Below are 23,314 nucleotides of genomic sequence, written 5' to 3'. Positions count from 1 at the left end.
TTTCTAGTCAGTATGTTCTGTTGCAAAATTGTCAACACTGAAATATTTTGCAAGGTGTCACTGTGGCATCTGTCCTCAAGTTTCAGCTGTTGTGACCCTTCCTCAATTTAATACGCATATGTTTGTTTCATAATAGTTGGTTTTTTTTCCTTGAAATCATAAGCAGGTCTCATGACTTTCAAGGCAGAGTTGCTTGGTGTATCAGCAAAGTCATTTTTCACTTAAGTCGAGAAATGAGCTGTCAGACGGAGAGCTTTGGCTGCTGCTGAGGCAATAACAGATACAGGAAATGGAGAAGTTCCCTAAAACTTGAATTAGGTGAAGAAAGAGATCTTGTTGAGGAAAGTAGGTGCTTTTCTGTTTGAGGCCAATTACAGTCTTATCTCTTTTGCGTACTTGAAGTGGAGTGGGTTTATGAAGGGTTAGTCAGTAGAGGCTCTTGATGGCATTTGGAAAGAAGAGGTTCATTCAAAGCAGGAAACTTGCATTTAAGTGCTGTGGAACTCTCTAAATATGCTTATCTCTGCCTATCAACTGTAAAGGAAGTGTAGGGAGATTAGCTTTCCTAGACTACAGTTACTCTTTGTGAATATTGCTGTAAGTGTTAAGATATTTATCTCAAAAGCGTAATTTTGCTATAAATTCATCTTGAACTAAATTATCAGCTACTTTGCATTTTTATGAGAAAAACCATTAAAAACTCTGTCCTAGCATTCTCAAACCTTCCAGCACTTTTTCAAGTCAAGATCATTGTTTATCAAGCTGTTAAATGTTATATGAATGTGTCAAATTACAGTTTATAGAACAGCAGAAACGAAAGGTTTAATCTGACTAGGACGAAGTTTTGCTTTTGTCTCTGAGCGTCTTGGATCCTTCAGTCCATTCTGAAGTCTGTTTCTCAAAGTACTTTGAGCTGCATTTAGTATTTTGAGCTGCATAGTAGAACTGACAGCACTGCTTTTTGAGGTTTTATCCTCCCTGTAACTGGGAGGGCATCATCCATAATTAGAAGTTGTATTTTATGCAAGTCTGGTTTTTGTTTGTTTGTTTGTTCGTTTTTTTTAAATTGAACTCTGGAAGGAGTACAGCAAGTAACCATTCTTTCCAGAAAATAAACAAATACCAAATCATATCTGTAGCTGTACAGGTGAGGCAAGTCTGCATGGTCTTGTTTGCTAAATTAGACATAAATTTACTTTTTTTTTTACTTGCCGGGAAGATTTTAAAAGTCTTCAGTTTAAGAAATTTCAAGTCTGCACGTTGTAGAGATACCTGATACATCTGTAACAGCAATAAAGGTACTGATGCTTCAGCCATCCCACACTTGCTGTCTGCACTCTTTCTGATAGTCTACACAGAACAGTGTATCTGTAGGTTGTGTACACAAGCAAGATGGCTTCTGCATACACTGCATTTTTATACACACAAGGATTGCATTGTCCTTGTTTAGTTTTGTATTGCACTTATGATAAGTAATTATACATTGTGATTTAATAATTCTTCTGAATTGTCTCTTGCTAAGACTCTCCAGACTTGCAGCTGCAACTTTTTTCCAGTTTCCTAAGTGATTGTCCTCATGTCAAAATGCATTAAATGCAAAACCATTATTCAATAAACATAATAAACCACAATATTTAGATTTACATAAAATACAACTTCTAATTATGGGTGGTGCCATCCTGGTTGTAAGGAGGATAAAAGTTCAAAAAGCAGTCCTGTCAGTTTTAGCACAATAAATACAGCTCATCTCTTAAAAAAACCAGTTATTAAACACAATAAAAATTAATATTAAATGGGGGAAAACTCACAATAAATTAGTACAAGTATTTAAAATACTTAACTGTATTAAATACATTTTGTTGGACTGTGGCTATTTTTAAATGTGATTCTGGTCATTTGCTTAAGCCGTTATTTGTGTATCTCATTGTGTCTACCTGATCATTGCTGGACTGCAGGGGGTTGCACTAGGAATCATGTTAAGTGATGTTTTCTGCTAAATAAGAATATGGATCTCAAAATATTTTATTTTAATGTATCAGCCGAGTTTCCTATTAGTTAATTGAGACTTTAAAGCAAATAATTAAAATGTCATGTGTTATTTAGCCAAATATGTTGGAAAAACCTAAGTAGAGTAATTGCTGTAGTTAGTTCTGTTAACTAATCTGTAATCATTTCAAGAAGCCATATTTTGCTTGGCAGTAATAATAATCCTTGAAATCAAGGCGTTTACTGTGTTTTTGCTTTTAATTCCATGGTAGAAACCAAGCTAATTATTACATTTTTTTACTTTAAATTGGTGTGGAGGTAAATGATTGTCGGCTCTTTGACCTTTTCCTTTATCCTTTTCAGTTATTTATACAATATTTACAATCCACTGGAATCTTCTTGTTTTCCAGGTATTTCCAAATATTGTAAGAAGTATTAATTTTGTGAAGAGTCTTAGACTCTTATAAGACACTAGATCTTTAATTTAAAATGTTTGATATGAAGTATATTACAAATAGTACATTGTATCTCTTTGTTATTGTGGATGATGAAATTTCTATTCCAGTAACGCTATGCTGTGGTTTGGATACATCTTCTTGATTTTTTTCAAAACCAGAACAAAAAATGGATGCTGACTCTTTCTTCCTGTTTTTTATCACCACTTGCTATTTCACCATCTAAATTCAGTAACTGAATATGTATCTGTGTATCTGAGTGTTTGTTTTTTTTTCCCTAAAAAAAAAAAAAGTCTGTTAACTTTGAATGAGTTGGGTGCTATTGTTTTATGAAGCCCATTGTGCTGATGGAGGTAGCTGACTCATGGTACTATGTGTTTAAGGTTGCTCGGTCTTTGTATAATACTTGGGGTTCTGAATAAACTGGTTTAATTACAAGAGAGTGAGAAATTCAGGGCAAAGTTTAGAAGTATGCTGACTAAGCTACATACAATCAGAACAGGACTTAAAATATTTTGAAAAATAAACCCAAGTACTTTTGCAGGAAATAAACCAGAAGTGCTCTTTCTGCAAAGACGTATTTGATATGTTCTTTACTCTGTCAAACTGCCGTTCTAGTTGCAGAAGGGTTTAGTTCAGCTGTTCAGGATAGAATTGTTGAATGATGGTGCCTATAGAAAAACAAGCAGTAAGGAGAAAAATAGAGGGGAATACAGTTTCTGGGTCATGCTGTCTGAACCCAGGGCTGGTAGTCAGTCCTGAATTACTGCCCTGGTTGTGAGAGATGCTGCTCTAGATTGTGTCTCTTTTCCTTGCTCTGGGGCACCAGCTGGCAGAGCTTGATGGGTTCTGCTGTTTTTCCAGTCTTTCCTTGCACAGCAGAACTAGGGGGACCCTCTCAGTGTGTCCTGTCCCATGCAATTAATCTCACTATTGGGATAAATTAAGGGGGGAAGAAGGTGCTTCACAACAGAAGGGGGCACATGACAGAGGAAGAACTAGTTCTTCAAGGAGGGAGAGTATTACTGCTCTGTGGCTTGTGCCCTTTACTGGCATGCTGTTGATAGGAAAAATCCCTCCTTGCCAGCTTTCAGACCTTAAAATTCCTTGAGGTGTGCAAAGAAGGCTTGGAATGAAATGTTTTAACAGCTTTTTTTCTAAGAAACTTATATCCATTCATTCCCCTCTAATATCTGTTAATTTTGAAAGATTCCATAGTACTATGACAGGAAGAATATTTCCATTATTTTATTCACCAGTTAAACTTAATTTCTGATGTTCCAAATTTGATCCACTGAGTCCTATTTTGTTTTGGTTTCTTTTCTAAATGTTACCTTAATTTATCATTGGCTTCTGATTTGTATTGATTTAATTTTTTTTTCTTATGTATTATTATCTGAATTTTTCTGAAACTGAACTCACATCTGATGTGTTATTGTTAGGCTCTGATTATTGACAGACCTTTCTGTTACCTGCTTAAATATTCTTCTTGATACTGCTCTTTTCTTCTCTTTTTTCTAACATTCATGATTTTGTGTTACTGCTGCTGCTTTCACATTCTTTGAAAAAGGTGGGGGTTTTGTCCAGTGTTCATTTGTGTGTGTGTCCATATAAAATCCTCTCTTTTACGCTCGTTTCTATGGAGTTACCTTCTTTTAGGTATCCGCTAATATCTTGTAACAATACTGAATTTTCTTCTATGCTTGCCACACTATGTAAGTTCCTGTCGTTTATCCCAACAGTTGCCTTGAGCTATGAAAAATTCTTCTATATAAGTTCAGATTTAGGTATTACTGTTTGCTGTCTTGTTCACAGACACTATTTTTATTTGATTTTGAAAAAAAAACCCATGATGAGCAGTGCTGCACGTTATTTTGGTTAACGGTTAAGTAGTTGTATTTGAGTAGGTGATCACTTGAGGTTTTGTCAGCCTTGCTTACTGTGATTTATAAGAGGTTAGTTGTGTGAGACCAAGCATTTGATTGTTTAAAATAGTGGGTTTTGGGGGTAAAACTGTTTTGTCTGGCTCATTCTTCTTGTTATGAAATAAATTTTTATAGTCTTACCTTATGTTCTGGTTATTCGTACTACAGTCTCAAAACTTACCTGTGAATACTCACTCTTCGTGTTTACCTGGCTCTTTGTATCATCTATTTTTTTATAAGAAAGTATGTCTCTGAATAGCAATGCTAAGCAAATTTTGATTGCTTGTCACTTTGGTTTAACTTGCTTATACCCAATATAGTATAATCTCCAATTTAATCTTTACCTGTGATTGGAAAAATTATAGTGCATCTTCCTTTTGAGTTCACATTGTGTCATTTTGCTTTGGTGCAAGAATGGGGAACTGTGTATCCTTGGACTGATTTATTTTAGCGAAAATTGTAGGGAATTGATATCTTTGAGATTCCTGCTCCACTATTGGAACAGGTTTGAACTCCAAAGGTGTAAGGCACCTTTCTGTGTAGGTGAAGTGTTACTGTATAAGTCTCAATTCCTTACAAAATCAGGCTATGACAGATTGCTTGCTTCACTGGATTTTTTTGTTGATTTTTGACATACAAAGCAGCATGAAAGCTTGCTTTTGTTGTTAAGTGCTTATATACTATCTTTACTGTTCTCATATGATTAGTTTATGGCTCTCATTGTAGCCGTAGCTAATCTTACTATTTAAAAATTGTACTTCTGTTATGGAGTTGCATGCTCTAGAAACCATTTCATTTCTGCACACTCCATATCTCCATATTCCACAGAACCAAACCACCCTTTCTTGCTCACTTGATAAATAATCACGTCATATAGCATCTGCTTGCTTTCTTCCTCTACTGTGTGAGGGTAAAGCTTTTTTTTTTTTTTTCCCCTAGCCTACAAGTTTTTGAATGTGACCAAGTCAGTCATGAGAGACGGTGTAATGCGTGTGCTGGTGTTTGTGTACTTTTATCTCTCAGTAACCAAGAGGCAGCTTAACCCTGTTGCATTTATTATAGAAGTGTATGCATGTGGACAATCTAGCACAGAGTATTTGAAGAGCTGGATTATCATGAACATGACTGATTTGCCCTCAGGCTTTTGTTTCGTTTGCCGTGAGAAACCTAAAAACAATTTCCAAGAATCACCTGGATATCTTCTTCCTTCAGTGGCTGTGTCAGATTCTGCAAGACTTCCAGGCTCTGTGGAAGGTGGTTGATGGGAAGTGATTCATGAATATGAATCAGCATCTCTCCGCCCTTATATCCAAAATGCTGTTGCTAGGATACTCTTTGTTTGCTACTCTTATCACATCATCACCTTTTTGAAATTCACTCTCTGTCATCCTTTAATTGCATTCAAATTCAAGCTGCTTGTGTTTCTCTGCAAGACCTTGACATAATCTTATTCTACCTTTGCATCTGCTGTTGTGTTTTTTGCTGCATTTACTTCTTCTGAATCTCTCTGAGTTCCAGCTTTCTCTGTTTCACTTCCTTTTTGTCCTGAATCGTCACCTACTCTGTGTGTGTGTGCACGTTTTCCTAACACTACTTTTTAACCATGGATGAGGGTATGCTTTTTTCCACTTCTACTGAACGTATTTTTTTTTTTGTTTAAAAAAGTTGATTTTTGTCAGCTTGTTTTTCCTCTCTCCCCACCACCACCCTGTTATAGTCCATTGCAAAAATGAGCAGTTGAAAACAGAAGTGTTTTCTCAATTCACATAGGTGAAGTCTTCATAAAGTTTGATCTGGGTCACCTGTTTAATTGAAATTTAAATGTTGTTAGCTTATTTTTGAAGTGACAGTAAATGCTAATGAAAAGATTTTTAAGATGTTTAGTTGGTGATTAATTATATGTGAACAGAAAGAATTTTGGTTATCATGGGTGATAAAGTGAAAAGTCCCTAAATTATTCAGAGAAGTTTAATTTTTCTAAGTTTGGTTTTTTTTTCCTTCTAAGAAATAAGAAGGAAGTGTAAGGGGAAAGAAACGGATGCTCGCTTACTAGTTTATGTTCTTCTAATGAGAGATGCCACAGATTAATACTAAAGAATGAATTCTGATAGATGAAGGAACTTGCAGAAGATGTTTCCTAAGATGTTTCTTCTTCTTCAGCTTCCCTGCCCTGTATGAGCCCTGTAGCTCAAATGTCTCAAGCTCCCAAGTTCGGTTATTTCAGCTAGGTGGAGGAAGAACATCTTGGGTATTTGTTTGGAGACACAACTTCTTGTTGTTTTCTTAAAGTGTGGCAGAAGATTTAAAGTGTCTCACAGAACTTTTCTATTTCTTTGAAATGCTTACAAGGAAGTATTACAAAGTACTTCCTCCAAAGTCATGAAATACATTTTTATGTTTAATGTATTAAGAGAGCTAATTAAATCAAGCACTTTATGAAAATGACACCAGCTCTCATTTTAAGACAGTTGGATCAAATACAGAATTAAAGAAATGTTCTATAAGCACTTCAGTGAAGTGCTTTGGAAGATCCCCCAAGACTACAGCTGACACAAAAAACATAGCGTAGGAAATAATTGAATATGTGTTCTGTTTTGGTTTTTTGACTCTTAGGGATGCAAAGGATCAGACGTGGGGAAAAAAGGTAGTTGTGGTATTTAAGGCTATGAAGGTAATCCCAGTTCACTAAGTAAACCAGACCTCCTGGCATTGTGTGACAGCAAGACCTAAAGATTCTGTCCTTATTTTGAATGATCTTGGCTACTGGCATTCTGCACAAATTCAGCCCCTTTTTTCCTCTCTGAAGATTAGTACAAATCCCTTTATTTTGTATCTTCACGGTTTTCCTTTTGTTTTATGGAGCAACAGAGCTTTTTTTTTTTTTTTTTTAAACAGATTTTTCTGTCTCTCACTGTGGTGGAATCAAGAGGCTGGAGACCATGTTAGTAGTAAAAGTTGGGGTTGTCTCTTGAGACTGGGAAGCCCAGGCCAGATACGCTTCTCACACTTTTGCAGGCTTTAATACTTTACAAAGCATTAGACGGGAGTTTCTTTCCCACAACACTTGGAAGGTATTTCAGGTTCTGTTTTGAGGCTGTCCACAGACTTGGGAGTATGTAGCTCTGAATACACTTGAATCATATTTTCAGCTTTATTTTACTTCTGTTGTGCGCTCTCAACTGAACTGATGTCTGATTGTAGAGTGGGACCTTTGGATCTCCTTTAAAAGCCCGATCTTTTCTTGGTTATTGTGGACCTTGAAATAGACAATAGTAGATGAGTCATCTGATGTGTAGGTAAAAGGCAGTATACAGCAGAGACCTTTATATGTCTCTCAAGTCCAAATGTCTTTGTAAAAAATATGCCAGAAGTACGTGAAGCTTTCTAGTTACAGTGGTGAAATGAATGCTGCTTAAAAAGGCTGTTTTAATGAAATGAGTAAGAAAGAGACACAGTGCCAGAAACTCTTAGATGCCTAACTGAAGTTGCTCAGAAATCCTTTGGAAAATTGTAATTAATTTGTTGTTAGGTAGAAAATTGGCAGTATATTCAAGCAGAGCCGCCTGACTGGCTGGTGCTGAAAGAGCTGGCCACCTCCCCTCTGTTCTCAACCATGTGCTTGGTTGGCCCTGTGCTGGCATCAAGGGTCATTTGACAATGGTAAGGAACTAAACCATGAGAAAAAAAAATCTGTTTTTTAAAAAAAAATAAAGTGTCATATTTGGTATCTGTAGTTCCTTGAACAAATTTTCAGGGAAATCATGTTTTATCGGAGTAGGGTAGATCTTTCAGCTCTGAGTCAGAAGTATGGATGGTCCACTGCAGCCAGGAAAAGAAGGGAATAGCCTCCTCCTACTTGGTCACAGTGACTGCTTAAGAAATTAGAGAGTTTTCTTCTGTGGTCTTGCATTAAGAATTCTGAATTCTTCCTGTGGTAGCCTGTATTACAACAAATCTCACTGTCTATTTAGGGATGTGTCCTTAGTTTTTTGCTGTTAAGCTCCATAATAGCATCTCATGGATTATTTCAGTTAGTCCTTAGCTATTGTTTTTTCTAATTGGCCAATGTTCGAGATATTGTGATGACAGGGTTTGTTCAGAAATGTGCCCCCTGTGTTTCTGCTTTTCTGGATAACTTGTATTTGTATATTGTATATTAAATATTGTCTATTAAAAGTTAATACCTGCTGTCTTCTAGAGGCATTTGCTTTCAGGAGTGTTGGGATATCTCAACAGGGATGTTAGTAATATTCTTGCATTATGATGAACAAAACTTACCAAATGAAGTTTTCTAGTTTAAATAATCAATAGGTATCTATGCCTCTTGATTTGTGCTGTGAGTTTCATATTTATATATATGAACTATGTATGTGTAGTTCTGAGCACAGAACTTTGAACACCAGATATGGGAACCTGTAGAAAAAGAATCGGTTCTTAATGATCTGGAGTAGTGGGTATCCCATGTAGCAGAGTGTTATGACTAATTAAGCTACTAATCATCATTTTTGGGATGTAGATAGAGACTAAAATCAGCTAAAGTCTGGAAGAATATTTAGTTTGGGCTTTGTGTCTTCTGAAAGTCTATATATGTTGCTCAGAGGCCAGTGAGGCTTTGGGGACAATATCTGTTTTCTCCACGTCTTATCTACATACGCAATCTTATTTGTAGTTTATATGTGTATTTGATATGTAGAATATTAGAAAAACTGCCTGCAAACAGTGAAGAGTTGACTGTTTTACGTGGCTTTGACAACTTGAATAATTGTGTATTTTTGGGTTTGCGTTTTAGGAAATAAAATAATGCTAATGAAGCAACTGTTTCCCTGAAGTTCAAGTTTTCAGGCTCACTGCCATTATGGGTAAGTCTTGCGTGTAATGTATATAAAAATTTAATTCGAATACTTTTCATTTCTATTGAAGACCAAAAACATTAATGTAATACCATTCCTAAGAAATGTGTGCTTTGGCTGCGTAACTCAATGTAATGTCTACATGAAAGACAGTGTTCAGCCGCTTTGCTAGTATTCAAAATACCTCTGGTTGTTTTTTTTCCATCGGAATATAGTACTTTTCCGTCACGATATGGTAATTTAAAAATTGAAGTATAGGAAATTGAGATTCATGGTATTAGGGTACTGATTAATATTTACTGTGCTCTAAATGGTAATGGCTATTGGGGGGGAAAAAAACCCCACAAAATCTGTATTAAAGAATTTTATTGTATTTTATGGTGTCATTGCACTGAAAAGCCAGGACTGTGCAGATGGCCCGTGTTCTTCTAAATATGTAGCACATTTGTATTGTTTTAAATTTGATGTTGATTTTTCAAGTTGTACATGCTTTTTGAGTTGACCGTGTTGTTACTGTAATCACTTATCAGTGCTCACTCTCAAAAAAAAAAAAATCCCAACAAACCAACCCGCTAACCAAAACACACACATTTTTATTGTTTTTGTTTATTTTTTATTGTTATGGTATTTTTTCGCTAACCTCATGCTAAATAAAGTAGCTGAATCTAGGAATGCAACACTCTTTGGATTTCTGATATTCTCCAACATTTTGTGTGAGAGAAAAGACTATAGAGTCATATTGTATATTCAGTAAACTTTAGATGCTTTGCCTCAATGCTTTGCTTTCCTTTGTATGAAATATGCTACCTAGTGACCACTGGGAACTAAACCTCCTCTAACCAACTGCTGAAAGAACAATATTAATTTTTTTTATTGCTGAGCCCTAGAACAGGCTATAACACAATAAAAGAGTTTAATTTTTTTAATTGTGGCAAGTTTTGGTGTGTGTTTTAGTGTGAGAAAGGAATAACTCAGCTGCAAGAATGCCTTCAGTTCTGCCATTAAATATTGCTAGTAAAACTTGCTTTTATAGATTTGCATATCTTAGTAGAGTTATGAATAATGACAGCATGAACGATGATCAAAGTTACTCATTTTCAGACCAGCTTTCTGATCTGTTAAGAATCTATTAAATTAGAACACTGAGATCCCACAATTTCCTGATACGACAAATATATTTGGTTATATTTGAACAGAGTGTGAAGGTATTCTCATCATTGCTGAATACCTGGAATGCTTGCTTCCTGATTTTAATGCTGAGTTTTTCTCAGGTCCATGTTTGAGAAATACTGTTCTTTGTAAATCCCAGCACTTAGCAATGAATTCTTCAGCAAATGTATCCATTGTGAAGTAGTGTGAAGGCTTACAATCAACACCTTGTTAGACAAATTTTGTGATCCGGTGTTCTAGATGCATGTTGAGTATAGTACTGTTGCTGTGGCAAGGAATTAATACAAAATATTAGTGACAAATAAATTTCCCTTAGTGACAGACGTACAGGCTTTTGGGCTTCTAAGTGCTTTTCTGTCTAAAGGAGCATCCCAGTTCCAGGGCAAACCTTGTCTAGCGTGGCCTCAGGCCATCGCAGCTGCATCAGATTATTAGGATTTGAATTTTGTGTGAACTTAAAATCTAAGCTGCGCTCCTGGGTTCAGCGCTTTTGTTGTCCCTGGGTTCAGTGCTTTTGTTTCTCCTTGTGAATTATTCCTATAAGTCCTAAAACCCCCTACATATGCAGTCCTGAAAAAGTTCTGTAGTGTTTTGTTGTAGTGGGTTTTTTGGTTTTGTGGGGTTTTTTTGGTGGTTTTTTTTTTGTTTTGTTTTTGTGTTTTAAATTACTCTGTGGACCGTCAGCAGATGCTCAAACAGTGGAGGTGTTCCTCTGGGAGTTTGTATGTGCTTCCTATGTGCATGATTGTACCTGTTCAGGACAGAGGAAAAATGATTCAAAAGTACTTGCTTTTCTTTTTCTTTATTTACAAATTGGGGGTGGATGTATGATTTCTAGTTAACATCTCATCCATGGACATTATTTCAAACAAAGTAGATAAGCCTTTTTTTTTCCCCTGCCTTTCTATTATTAATAAGCCAGCAGTTCTGTAGAGTTGTCAATCTCTGTTATGACTTGAGTTTTTTAGACCTGCCATTTAAGCGTGTTTACTGATTAAGCTGTTTATTTCCTTAAGCACTGTTAATGATAAATAAAATAAAAAATGTTTGCAACATGGCAGTAATGTTTTTTTAATTTGGCAATTATGTACTGAAGTGCAATATGGACTTCTAGATTTTAGAATAATGCCTGCCTATTTGTGAAATGAGGCAGTAATGCACTTCAAATATAACAGTCGTTTACACTTCTCTTATCTGGTCTTTTTCTGTGAGCAGATGAGCAGCAAGCTTTGAATTCAATCATGCAGGATTTGGCTGTGCTTCATAAGGCCAGTCGTCCTGTGTTGCCCCAGCAAGAAACAGGAAAACCAAAGTCGTCTTCACCTAAAAAACAGGTAATCTTTAATATCCTTACTAACCTATTGAACATGGAATGTCCTGCTGTGACTTCTATAATTATTTTTCTTGCCAGACCAGTGAGCATACCAGAATGAGCTATTAGTCTCCCACATGTGCTGCCATTTTCTTTGTTCGTGTTCTTAAATTATCAGCAAAATGAAATGGTGGCATTTCAGACCAGGACATAGCGTATGCTTAAATGACTCCAATTCTGATAAATTGAAGATTATAGGGGTATTTTGACGCTGTATGTAGATTGATTTATTTTTTTATTTTTATTATTTGGTTGGTATTAGACTATTTTAAAATATCAAGGTGTGCTAGTATCTCTTATTTAGAATGCTTCTTTAGGATGAATTTTATAGGTATATTAGATTGCCCAGTTGTCAACTATATCATACTAAAGAATGTCAGTACAGCAGCAGAAACATACTTAAGCTCCTTTACTGCATCTTTGACCTGGATTTTTTTGTTTGTTCATATGCTGGAAATGTGAGCTCTCTGCAGCTGTTTCTTTTTTTTTTTTTTCCCCTGCATATACTGAACACAGATGGAAAAGTAGGAATACTTAGTTGATAGGTTTGAACTACTATATGGAGAGATTCGGAGAGGATGTAGATTTTTACCCCAATTGTTGTAATAGCCCTATTGAGTTAACTGTATGTTTATTTGATTGGATCCTTAATTGATAGTCCAATATTTCATGAAACTTCAGTTTGTACAGTCTTGTTTTAACCTGTTAAAGATCAAAGTATTTGAACGTATTTGGCTCTTAAACTGTCAGAATCCAAGGGCTACATCTTTTTCCTTTGGTGCTTTAAAAGCTGTAAGAGTTCAGTATATAACACAATGGTGCTTTGCTAGTGTCATATAACTTGCCTCTGAGCTGTGACATTAGACGTGTAGTAATGTGCGTATATGATCCAAAATGATTAGAATGTAATACGTGTTTAGAAAGTTAAAAGAAAAGTAATTGAGCCATTTCTGAATCTAAAGGTGGTAGTGGTGAGGGGGAAATACGTGTTTGTCATTCTGTTTAAATTTGTGAATTTTGAAATTAATCACTTGTAAGTCAAGTGATTTTTTGGAAGGTACAACATTGTTATTTGGATGTAATCTCTGTGTTTGAATGCATTATTTTTTTTTCCTGGAATGGTTGCTAATATAATTTGATTCCTAAAATCATGATTTTGCAAAACAATTTTACTTCCATGTAACTGCAGATATTTGCACGTATCTTTGTTATTGGGAAATTGATTGCATGAATGCTGGCTTAATTACATGTGTGGGTTTCTATGGTAATGCTTATGAAACAAGATACATTTCTTAAGCCTGGAACGCTCAGCTCTGAAGTGTTGGTAACTTCGTTGGTAACATAAAAACCTGTTATGGTCGCTAAATCTACCTACCTGTTCGCAATAAAGAATTCTTTGGTAATCAGTTTCACGATGAATTTGAAATCATGAATCTGTTATAATATTAAAATACATTGATAGAAAACAATGTGTTTACTTACAGAAGCGTTTATTGTACTTCAGAATATTTTTTTATATTTTTTACACGCTTAAGGCCTCTATCGGATACCTCAGCAGAAGTAGCTTATTAAAATACTTGGTATATCAGAAAGGACAGAGAATTAATATGGACTACTTAAGGATTTTTACTTCTGGTGTAGGATTATTGAACGGGATTTCATGGCCTTCATTAAAGGAGGTAGTAACAAACTAACAATGATTCCTTTATTTCTTTTCTTACAGAATGATGTTAGAGTCAAATTTGAACATCGAGGTGAAAAAAGGTAAGGCGGGAACACAGGAAACAATGTTGTCTTTTAATTTTTTATAGCATTCTGTTGGGCTCCTGTCATGAAGTTTCAAATAAACTGTTCAAAGTGTTTCAGATATCTGAATGTATTTGGTTTGAGCTTAAATTTAATTCTGATATGAACACAATTTAAAGAGAATTAATCTGTTTAAAATGTGTGCTCTAAGTAGTATCTTACCGCAGCTATGTCCCATGGAATATCCTTCATTTGTTTGCACTTCAGATAGATGTTTGTAGCCTAGAACAATTACTTAGATCATTAGCATAGATCTCAAATATGAGTAGACCAGCAAATATTTTTTTTTGCTGCATCATGTGCTTAATAAATACATGATAATGTATTGTTGCTGTAATACCCAGAGGAAGAAGCCTAGATCTTAAAGCTCAATATTGGATTATACATTGAAGGAACCAATCTGAGAACTGTAATAGTAAAGTTTATTAGGCTTTATAATTAGATTGTTTTCATTTATAATTTTGAATAATCAGTTAAAATTTATTTTCGTTTTGTGTATGAGAGGTGAATGATGTACGTGCTTAAAGTACACAGACATATCTCTTATATGTCTCTGCTCTGATGGCTGCTCAAAAGCTTTTACAGAAGTTGAATCTGCAGTTCTGTGCAGAACTGGTTTGTGGACAACTGATTTGTCTGTTTGTCTGTTTCTGAAAGCATAAACTTTCATTGTACCTACAGAGAAATGGTATAGAATAAGATCTTTGAAAATACTTAATGAAAAAGGAAATAATATCCTGGTCATGCTATCTCTCAGTAGAAATGATAAATTCCTAAAGTAAAGGTTGCTTCAGAATGAAACTTATGCTACTTCTGGGCAGTCCTTAGTGTGATGTGCAGTAGATCAGTGTGTCTCCCTGCTGAATGCAGTATGTGCCCGCTTTTTACATGGGGTAGTAAAATAGTTCCCTAGGTATTAACAGTCTTCAGTATATTTACATCTCTCTGCTGAACATCACAAGTAACAGTGCATCAGTAATGGTTGAGCTCTATAAGTGATTTGGAGGAAATAAGTCTCTTCAGCATCTTTGAAAATTGAGGACTCTTCTACCTAACAATTTCTTGTGAAATAAGCGGAAGCGTGAATTTAAAACAGAGAACTGTTTACTCACTCCCAGTCTGCAATGACAGTACATTTTTGCAGTTTATTCACTTTCACGGTGGACCAAGTTAATCAATTCAATAGGAACACAAGCATAAAGTAAGTGTGTGGAAAGATACCTTTCCCAAGCTTTTATGCTGATGGGCCTAGCTCTGTTTTAGGCTGGGTACTGGGCAGCCCAGCCTCATTGCTCAGCATGAGTTGTGATACTTTTGTTGCCTGAGTATGTAGATCTGAAGATAAAATAATGAAATTGTGCAAGAAAAATAAGTTATGCAATGCCTTTCTCACTAATTTTTAAAAAGGGAAGCGGAAAAGAGAAGCGATTCCAGAATTTCTTTCAGTAGAGAATGTGGCACTCTGTACCTAGGGGCGTGCAGTGCGATGGGCAGAGTTCCAGGATTGCTAAATTGTTAACTTCAGTGAGAATTGGCGGGTTTTCTTTTAAAATTTTATTTTTCAAAATAATTTTTAATTGGAAGTGGTCTGTCTTCTAGCCTCATTTTAGTGAGAATTATTGTTCCCTAACCAGTGTACCAACTGAAACACTGATAAAAGGGACAGTTACCCTTTGCTAATCTTTCTGCTTCACAAAATTGGAGTACTGTTTCTTTTCTGAATGTGAATTGAATGTACCTCACTAGCTTAGTCATTTCTAAAAACTTTTTTGTTTCATGGTATTGTGTCTCAAATAATAAAATAGGGTTTTTTTTTATAGTAAAAGGTCAGTTACAGGCATTTTGGGCTATTTGGTTTGACAAGACATTGGGTGAAAATAGAATCTGAGTTGATGACCTACAACTGCAACATTTTTACAGGAGCATTTTTGAAGCACAGTTAGTGATGGACTCAGCAGTTTGAGTGTGTAATTCATTATGGTAAAGATGGTGACATTTAGTTACCTTACTCAGATAAAATAGTCTTGTGTGGATTTCCAAAAAATGGGGATTGTAGGAGTAATTCCTTTCTGATGCTTAATGGTTGTCAACCTATGGTACTCCATTGTCTTAGTTTACTGAAGCAGAAAATTTTAGAAGTTTCTAAGAATTTGCCTCTGGAATGGAGGCATGCAAAGCATTAAGTTAAGAAAGAAGACATACGCAAGCAAGTAAAATAGTCATAACGAGATCTAATTTTATGCATGATTATCCCTTACAACTTTTTCAGTGCGCTTCTCTTTTTTTAATGACTCAAAATATGGGCAACAGTGAATAAAGCATAGCCTCTCATGGTCTTTTTAGTAACAAATTTAATTCTAAGATCATTCTTAAGTAATGAGTTGCCGGATTTTCATACGTAATGGACAAAAGAATCTTTATAACTTAAATTGTGTTTCAGGATCCTGCAGTTACCAAGGCCTGTTAAACTTGAAGATCTTGCAGCTAAAGCTAAAGTTGCTTTTGGACAGACTATGGATTTGCATTACAGCAATAATGAGGTAATATTCTGTGTCTTCTAAATTCTCAGTAACTTGTACATTGATTATTTTGAGGCTGAAATTTGCTCTCGTAACAAAACTTACTTCTGTGACAAAACCCCAGATTTCTATTGTGTGTGTTCTCAAATATGCAAGGCTTGTCTAAATTAGGATAGGCAGGAGATGTGTGAAATGTTTTATGGGGAGAGTCATATCTTAAAGAATTATGTCTCAGACTTGATTGGGAATGGGTAAATTGTCTTCCTGCTCTGCCACAGTCCTGTTGCATGACTTTGGGAAAGTCTTTCACCTCTTTGAACTTTGTCGTGTTCGTAAATTTGAAATAACATTTACCTTTCTTGTACACTTTTTTTTCTTTAAGGATTAATCTTGTTAGGTAATTGCTAGAATGCTGCATTTAGTTATGTTTAGTTTGGAGAACTAGGCTTAACTGTTGCTCCTCTTAAAGTGGCTGGTTCCCAAAGATTTCTTGGGAACAGTGCCAGTGCTGTCAAGCCACTTATGTCTGGTCGATATTGCTTCCAGCTTTCCTTTAGAAGTAGAGACAAAATTATTAATAGGAAATATATTTACAGATGCAGGATCTATTCGTAGGAGTTACTTCTGGTTTTTGCCTTGAGTCAGTGAAGTGCATGGAGGATTATTCGTGTGCTTGGTTATGCACAACATGATTGCTGTATCTAATCTGCATTTTTGCAGAAGAAAATGCCTGTAATTGCTGTTTTTTGGTTACTCGCTACCTTACCAGGCCCTTCTGTGAAACTGATCCTCAAAATGAAGAATTCCAACAGAAGGCTTTTGGAGATTAGAAAGGTCAGGAGAAATGGCCATTCGTGATGTTTTAGCCTCAGCTCCTTCCTCTGATAGATCTTCAGGCATTTGAGCAGGTTTTCTGCTTGCCGACTTCTGCACTAGTTGGCAAATCATCCCATCACCTTTCCGAAATGTGATGGTAATAACCTGTCACGAGCATTAAAAGTGCAACTTAAAATGAAGAGTACGCTCATTTGTTATGCAGACCTTCCTCCCTCTTTCACATTTCTTTTTGTATAAAAGTACTGTATTTCAACTGATGTTGTATTTGAGCATCACTGACTGAGACTATTTACAACTAGAATAGATTTTTAAAACCCCATATTGCATTGTTCCTTTGTTACAAGCAGAAGCTGTAATTTACATTTCTGAAACGTAAGCACAATTTTAGTTGTTAGAGAACTCAGATCTCAAGTGTGCTTTAATGGCATAACCTTTTCTGTTCTAAAACATTTATACCAAGTTAATGCTAATTAATTAGATCCAAGTAAGAGTCTAGTGAGGACTACAGTTGTTCCACGTCGGTCACGTCATGCTTGATACATTTTCTTAACAAATTCTGATTTTTGATGAAGTTCTGTTACTGATGCAACTTCAAACAAACGTAGTTGTAATATTGTGAGATACAGAAATGTGCTTTATGCTCTCTAAACCAGGGCTTATTTTTATTAATCTGATAGGCTTGCATTGATTTAGGAGTTGGCAAATACAGTGACACTGTTGAACGCATTTCTCTGAAACTTGTCGGCTATTAAGTTGTACGTATGTAAAATGGTTGCTCCTTCATTGTCAAGACTTGTTCCACCATGCTGTACCTATTGAAGGCATCTGAAGAAAGAATTAAGGTTGAACTTCAGACATTTTGGTGCTAACTTCAGGCATCATTTAATAAATTTTATTTTCAAGTTTGGAATGAAAGATGGCATCAGTTATTTCTTTCTCTGCACTTGATTTCCTCATTTCTTTCTTGTGTCCTGTTTAAGACATCTTTTTAAATTTTTTTTTTCCCTTTTTTGTAGCTTGTAATTCCATTAACCACACAGGATGATCTGGACAAAGCTGTTGAACTGCTTGACCGTAGTGTTCATATGAAGAGTCTCAAGATATTGCTTGTAATACATGGAAATACACAGGTATGAGTTGGCACGCTAAATGTCTTTTTCCTCAGTTTTCATATTGAAGTATAATTTGTATCTTTTCTTAAAGATGACATTTTTCTAATTGAAAATATTACTGATTGCTTCTTCAGTTCCCTTTAAGCATCTGTTAGCATTTTGTATTGACTTGGGTTTAACTCTTTCCTAGATCCTGTTCCTCTGTGTTTGCCTTCCCTACAGTGGTAGAAAAGCGTTCCTTAATGGGATACTGATATGATACAAATTCGAGAAGTGCATAGAATCTAAGTAACTGTAGTTAGTTCAAACTGTTCCTTAAGGCGTATGTTGGTGCCACTCCTTTGTGACAAGTTAAATGTTTGTTGTACCAAATGGTAGCAGTGGACTCTAGGCTAAATACTGAGTTATTTTGGTATCATCTAACACATCATGGCCATGATATTGATAGGATTTATATACTAGTACATATTGAAAATTATTTTAAAATATTAAGAATGAGCTACTAGAGTAGGTGAATTTTTATATAAAGTGGCAAGCTTCTTTTTGACTGCTTGAAAAAAGGATTGCGCTGCACAAAACCTATAAAGTTTGTGAAGTATTTTCATTGTCAGGAGGATAAAGTACTAACTGCAATTTGTAATACGTATGCATTTTCAGTCACCCAGTGTAAATAATGTGGAACCCCTGCCCTCACTGGAAGATTTAGATAATACAGTGTTTGGTCTGACAGACAGAAAAAGGCGACTGTCTGTAATAGGTAAGCTACATATTTCAATAGCTTTAATTGTAAAAATTTTTCTTTTATATTATTTTCTTCATGAAGATCTTGCTTTCAACTGTTTGAATTTCTCTTACTCTTCGATGACTCTGCTATGAGTTTGCACTTGGGGGACTGGATTTTGAATTTTAAGTCAAATGTGGTTTAAATATATACAATACAGAAAATTAACAAAAAAAAAAATCACAAGTAAATAAATCTATGGTAGAATTATTTGAGGTGACTGATGGGTATCCTAAAAAGTTAACATTAGTATTCCCCTTTTTTTTCCAGATACAGGAATGAGTTACTAAAAATATCTGTTTGTTTATATGGCAATGCATTTCCTTGTTCAATTTAAGACGCCCATATTTTTTTTGACTAATCTTTTTGCTTATTCATGATTTGAAGTTGCTGTGATGTTAAGTTCCAAATTTAATTATGAAACTAGAGAGTTTAATGAATTATTTTTCAGACATTTTAATTAATTTATTATGCATTTATTATAAATAGAGGTATTCATGTTCTTGCAGACATAATATTCTGTAAAGAAAAACTGAAATTCTCAAGAGTTGGAAAGGATTAGTTGACATGAGTGTAAGGATTTGGATTTTTATTTTATTTCAAAAGAAGAAATTTACTGAGCTAGATGTGTAGGCAAACTTTATTTCTGTCCGTATATAATGAAGATTCTTTTCAATGAAATTGAGGCAACCCTGCTCCAAGTTTTTCATAATTCCTGAATTACAGATTTTAAAAGCTGTGTATAAGTCTTGTATTGTGTAGTTATTTGGGAATTTTCTAAAGCAAGAAGTGATCCAGGCAAGCTCAGTGCCTATGAAGCATTTGAATGAAAACCCTGGATTCTGGGTTAGCGAAGGGACTCTGACTAGCCCTTTTGTTTCAAAAGGTTCTAATACTCGTGATAGGAGTTCACCTCCCCCAGGATACATTCCAGATGAGCTGCATCAGGTGGCCCGAAATGGGTCCTTCACCAGTATCAACAGTGAGGGTGAATTCATTCCAGAAAGTATGGATCAGGTACGTGTGTGACTTATTAAAATTAAATTTTTTGTTAGGTTGATTTATGAAATGCTTGATTTATGAAAATTTTGTTAGGTTAATTTATGAAAGAAGGATATGGAATTGTTAGAAAGAACAGCTAAAAAAATAATGACAATCCTAGAATACGTGATCTGTGAGAGAAGGTTAAAATAATTGTGGTGTTTAGTCTTGTAGAACCTGTTTTTTCTCTGTAAGTCTCTTCAATTATTTAAATATTTTGCTACAAGGAGAAAGATAATATTCTTAATTTCCATGATAGCTGAGTGATGTAGTGATAGATCTAAATTACAGCAAGAGATGTCTATATTAGAAAGCACAAACCCCTCTATTTTAATGAGTAGGTTATGTAAACAAGACCAGTTTTATAACTTTCTCAGGTAATTAAAGGAGGTTTTAAAGAAGAGTTTGCATCTGTCAGAATTATTTGGACTCAGCTGATATTGTGTTGGGGTAGAGGCAAGGGGATAGCGATGAGCCTGGAATAAATAAGCTCTGAAATACTTTCCACGGTCACATATTTGTGCGAGGATCACAAATGTATGCTATTTTATTCTCCAAATTCACCTGAATTACTGGTATGAGATATCAGCCCACTTAGCACGAATAAAAATCCCACTCTGAATATCAAAATTGCCTTTAAAAACAGCAGGAAAGATGGAGGAATGTAATGGCTCACAGAATTGGCAATGGAGAAAGAGATATTTTAAGGAGGAAAAAGAAAGAATAATGCTGCATACCCGAATCCCTTCAAGTTCTTGTTGACATTGGCACTGTATTCACGAATGGCAAGAGGCAATGGTTTTATGAGCTGACTAAATGAGAGACAGATGATAGAATAAAAATAAAGGCAAAGAGATTGTGCAATTTATTGCACAATTTTAATGACTGAGCTGGGAATAGAGACTGAATCTCCTAATTTCCAGAGCAGGGTGCTATTCATTATCACAGACACGTGGTCAGATCCAGCCCAGGCCTGGGTTCATTCAGTGAAATGATTACTTTTGGCCTGAGCAAAGTCGTTTTTGGTCACTGACTGGGCAGAGAGGTGTTCTGTGAGGCCCAGGGTGACCTTTCACTCGAGAGTGTTCAAGAAACATGTAACGCATCAACGTGTAAGATGTCATCAGGGTTTAAATACAGGAGTTTTACTTTCCTAGAAAGCCAGGTTAGTTCAACCTGAGCAGCCTCAAGGGCCAGATGGGGGTGTTGTGAACTCAGAACCTCTGTTTGCTCCCTTCCCCCTAAGTTGCCACGTCACCTTGGCAAGTGTTGACCATGCTGGCTACATCTATCACAGCCTGCCCCACAAAGACAAGAAGGGAATTTGGGAGTGGAGGGCTTTGCTCTGCTCTCCCGTTGGTCTGCCTGAACGCAGCTATTCACGCTCTGACAGCAGACCCCATGCTTTCTCTACAGAAGAGCTCCTGGGTTGGATAGAAGTGGGCCATGGTCTGACAGTTGGACCATACTGCATTAGGTTGTAGAGGTAATTAGTATGGCAGCAGGTGGGCTTTTTTCCCTTTCAGGACCCACTGTTCAGTGTAAGAAAAGAGGAATATAATTGCTGAACCTATGGCAAATGTTGTCCTCCCTGATGCGGAGTTCATTTAAGTGTCTGAGTTCACAGAGTGCAAACTCAGTTTCTGGACAGTATTTCTTTTAATAAGTCCTTGATTGGTGCTCGGCAAAATATGTGCCCAGGACCTTTAAGATGCAGCGTAGACCACAAAAATTGGAGGGGTAACTGCTTCATTTACAGCAAAAGGTTAGCGTCCAATTCATAGAAAATAGTAGATGTTATATAATATACCAAAACAAACTTCATTTTAGCAAGGAGCTCATTTTAAGACAACAGATGAGCTTTCCACTCTGTTTTTGAGAGGCAGGCTGGTAAAATTGTCACATTCAATAATTCAACGTTTAGATTCTGTTTCCACTTCTTCTGAAAAATAAATCTGTAAAACATTTCGGATTGTTTTACTGCAAAAGAGAAGGGAGTGATGTTTGCCTGTCATTAAACTTAGGATTTAAAGGGTGGTAGTGTGAGATAACAAAATGAATGTCAGCCAACAGAAATAGCTGGTAATCAAGAGGATACTCTTGATTATCAATCCATTTCTTTTTCTCTAGATTAGAATTCGAGAAACAGCCAAAGTGTTGATGATTGCTTTCATTATGTAATAGATCTGGCCTAGATAGTCAATTTTATGACTTCGGACTGATACATGGCAGCTTTCACACAGCTCACAAGCATCGATTACTAGGTCATCAGAAGTGTTTCAGGAAAAAAAAATAATGGGTCTTTGGTGTTTTTGTAAACTCCAGTTTCACATGAAAGTTTATTTTATTTGAAACAGGATTTTGGTTTGGGTGAAAAGGGAGAGTGTTTTGAAATTTTATGCATTCTCCCTCTTTCTCCATTTTCTCTTCAGTTCTATCTTAAAAAATCCGCGTAACTCACTTGGAGTCCTAACTAGAGATAAATGTTTAAAAGCTTTTTACAGTATTTGATTTCAGCTGTTTTCTGTGACTGCTAGTTGGCCATACTTAAGCCACTACAGAGATTATATAAATTGTGTTCATCAAAATCTGTGTCATATTTGAGATTTTTTTCTTTGGTGATGACAACAAAATCCACTTTTGTTTTTTTTAAACTGTCTCAGATTTTTATCCGTTAGAGACCTTATTTTTGTTATTCTGTTAAGCTACTCTCATGCAGATATTGCTGTGATATTGAGAGACGATGGCTTGTACAGGAAGAATGTAGCAGTACAACTTCTTATGTACAAAGTGTACGAAGTATTAAATACCTTAACTATATTCTAGTTAGATGTAACAAAAATGATACAGTCCTTTCAGGATTGCAGAATGCAATGCAGGTTCAACTATGTCAGCAAACTTTTTCACTAATAATTAATATTTATGGTGTGGTTTTGTTTTTTACTAGGTGTCTCAAAACAGAAACTTTGAAGTATTTTAAAAAAACAAAACAAAAGCAACCAAAACTTGAACTTGTTGGTCTTTCTCCCTTTGTTTTTTGTTAGATGCTGGATCCATTGTCTTTGAGCAGTCCTGAAAACTCTGGCTCAGGAAGCTGTCCTTCACTTGACAGCCCTTTAGATGGGTAAAAATTACTTACATTCTTTATTTGTCTTTACTTGATTGCATAATATTTCAATTGTAACCTATAATAAATCTCCAGTGACAGCCATTGCTGAACTTCTTCCAGAAATTCCTCTGTAAGTTATAGAACATTTATAAAAGCTTATTGAAACTTAATTGCTTACTAATACACAGAAAATAGAAGTAGCTTGCCTTTTTTTTTTTTTAATAATTTCCATTTGAAACACTTTGTAGATCCTACAAAGAAGTACTGAAGTTTTTTATTAAATTTTGCCATTCTTACACATATGTGAAGTACATTCCCTGGCAGTGAGCTGCCCCATCAAATTTACATTTC

At 35.6% G+C, this 23,314-nt stretch overlaps 1 protein-coding gene across 4 annotated transcripts in view; it reads left to right on the top strand.

The window, feature by feature from the left end:
• Positions 1-23,314, top strand: part of MAP3K2 (mitogen-activated protein kinase kinase kinase 2) — a 55,161-nt gene that overhangs the window by 15,752 nt on the left and 16,095 nt on the right. For all 4 annotated transcript variants that reach the window (XM_063340690.1, XM_063340691.1, XM_063340688.1 and 1 more), the window contains 8 exons: positions 9,156-9,225; positions 11,602-11,720; positions 13,482-13,522; positions 16,005-16,104; positions 17,937-18,050; positions 18,690-18,789; positions 19,700-19,830; positions 22,899-22,978. In XM_063340690.1, the coding sequence (XP_063196760.1) occupies positions 9,222-9,225; positions 11,602-11,720; positions 13,482-13,522; positions 16,005-16,104; positions 17,937-18,050; positions 18,690-18,789; positions 19,700-19,830; positions 22,899-22,978 (689 nt within the window). In that variant the 5' untranslated portion in view covers positions 9,156-9,221. The remainder of the gene's footprint in view (positions 1-9,155; positions 9,226-11,601; positions 11,721-13,481; positions 13,523-16,004; positions 16,105-17,936; positions 18,051-18,689; positions 18,790-19,699; positions 19,831-22,898; positions 22,979-23,314) is intronic.

This window comes from Chroicocephalus ridibundus, chromosome 7, assembly GCF_963924245.1.
Source record: "Chroicocephalus ridibundus chromosome 7, bChrRid1.1, whole genome shotgun sequence".
Taxonomy (NCBI): domain Eukaryota; kingdom Metazoa; phylum Chordata; class Aves; order Charadriiformes; family Laridae; genus Chroicocephalus; species Chroicocephalus ridibundus.
This window is presented reverse-complemented; position numbering and strand designations above follow the sequence as displayed.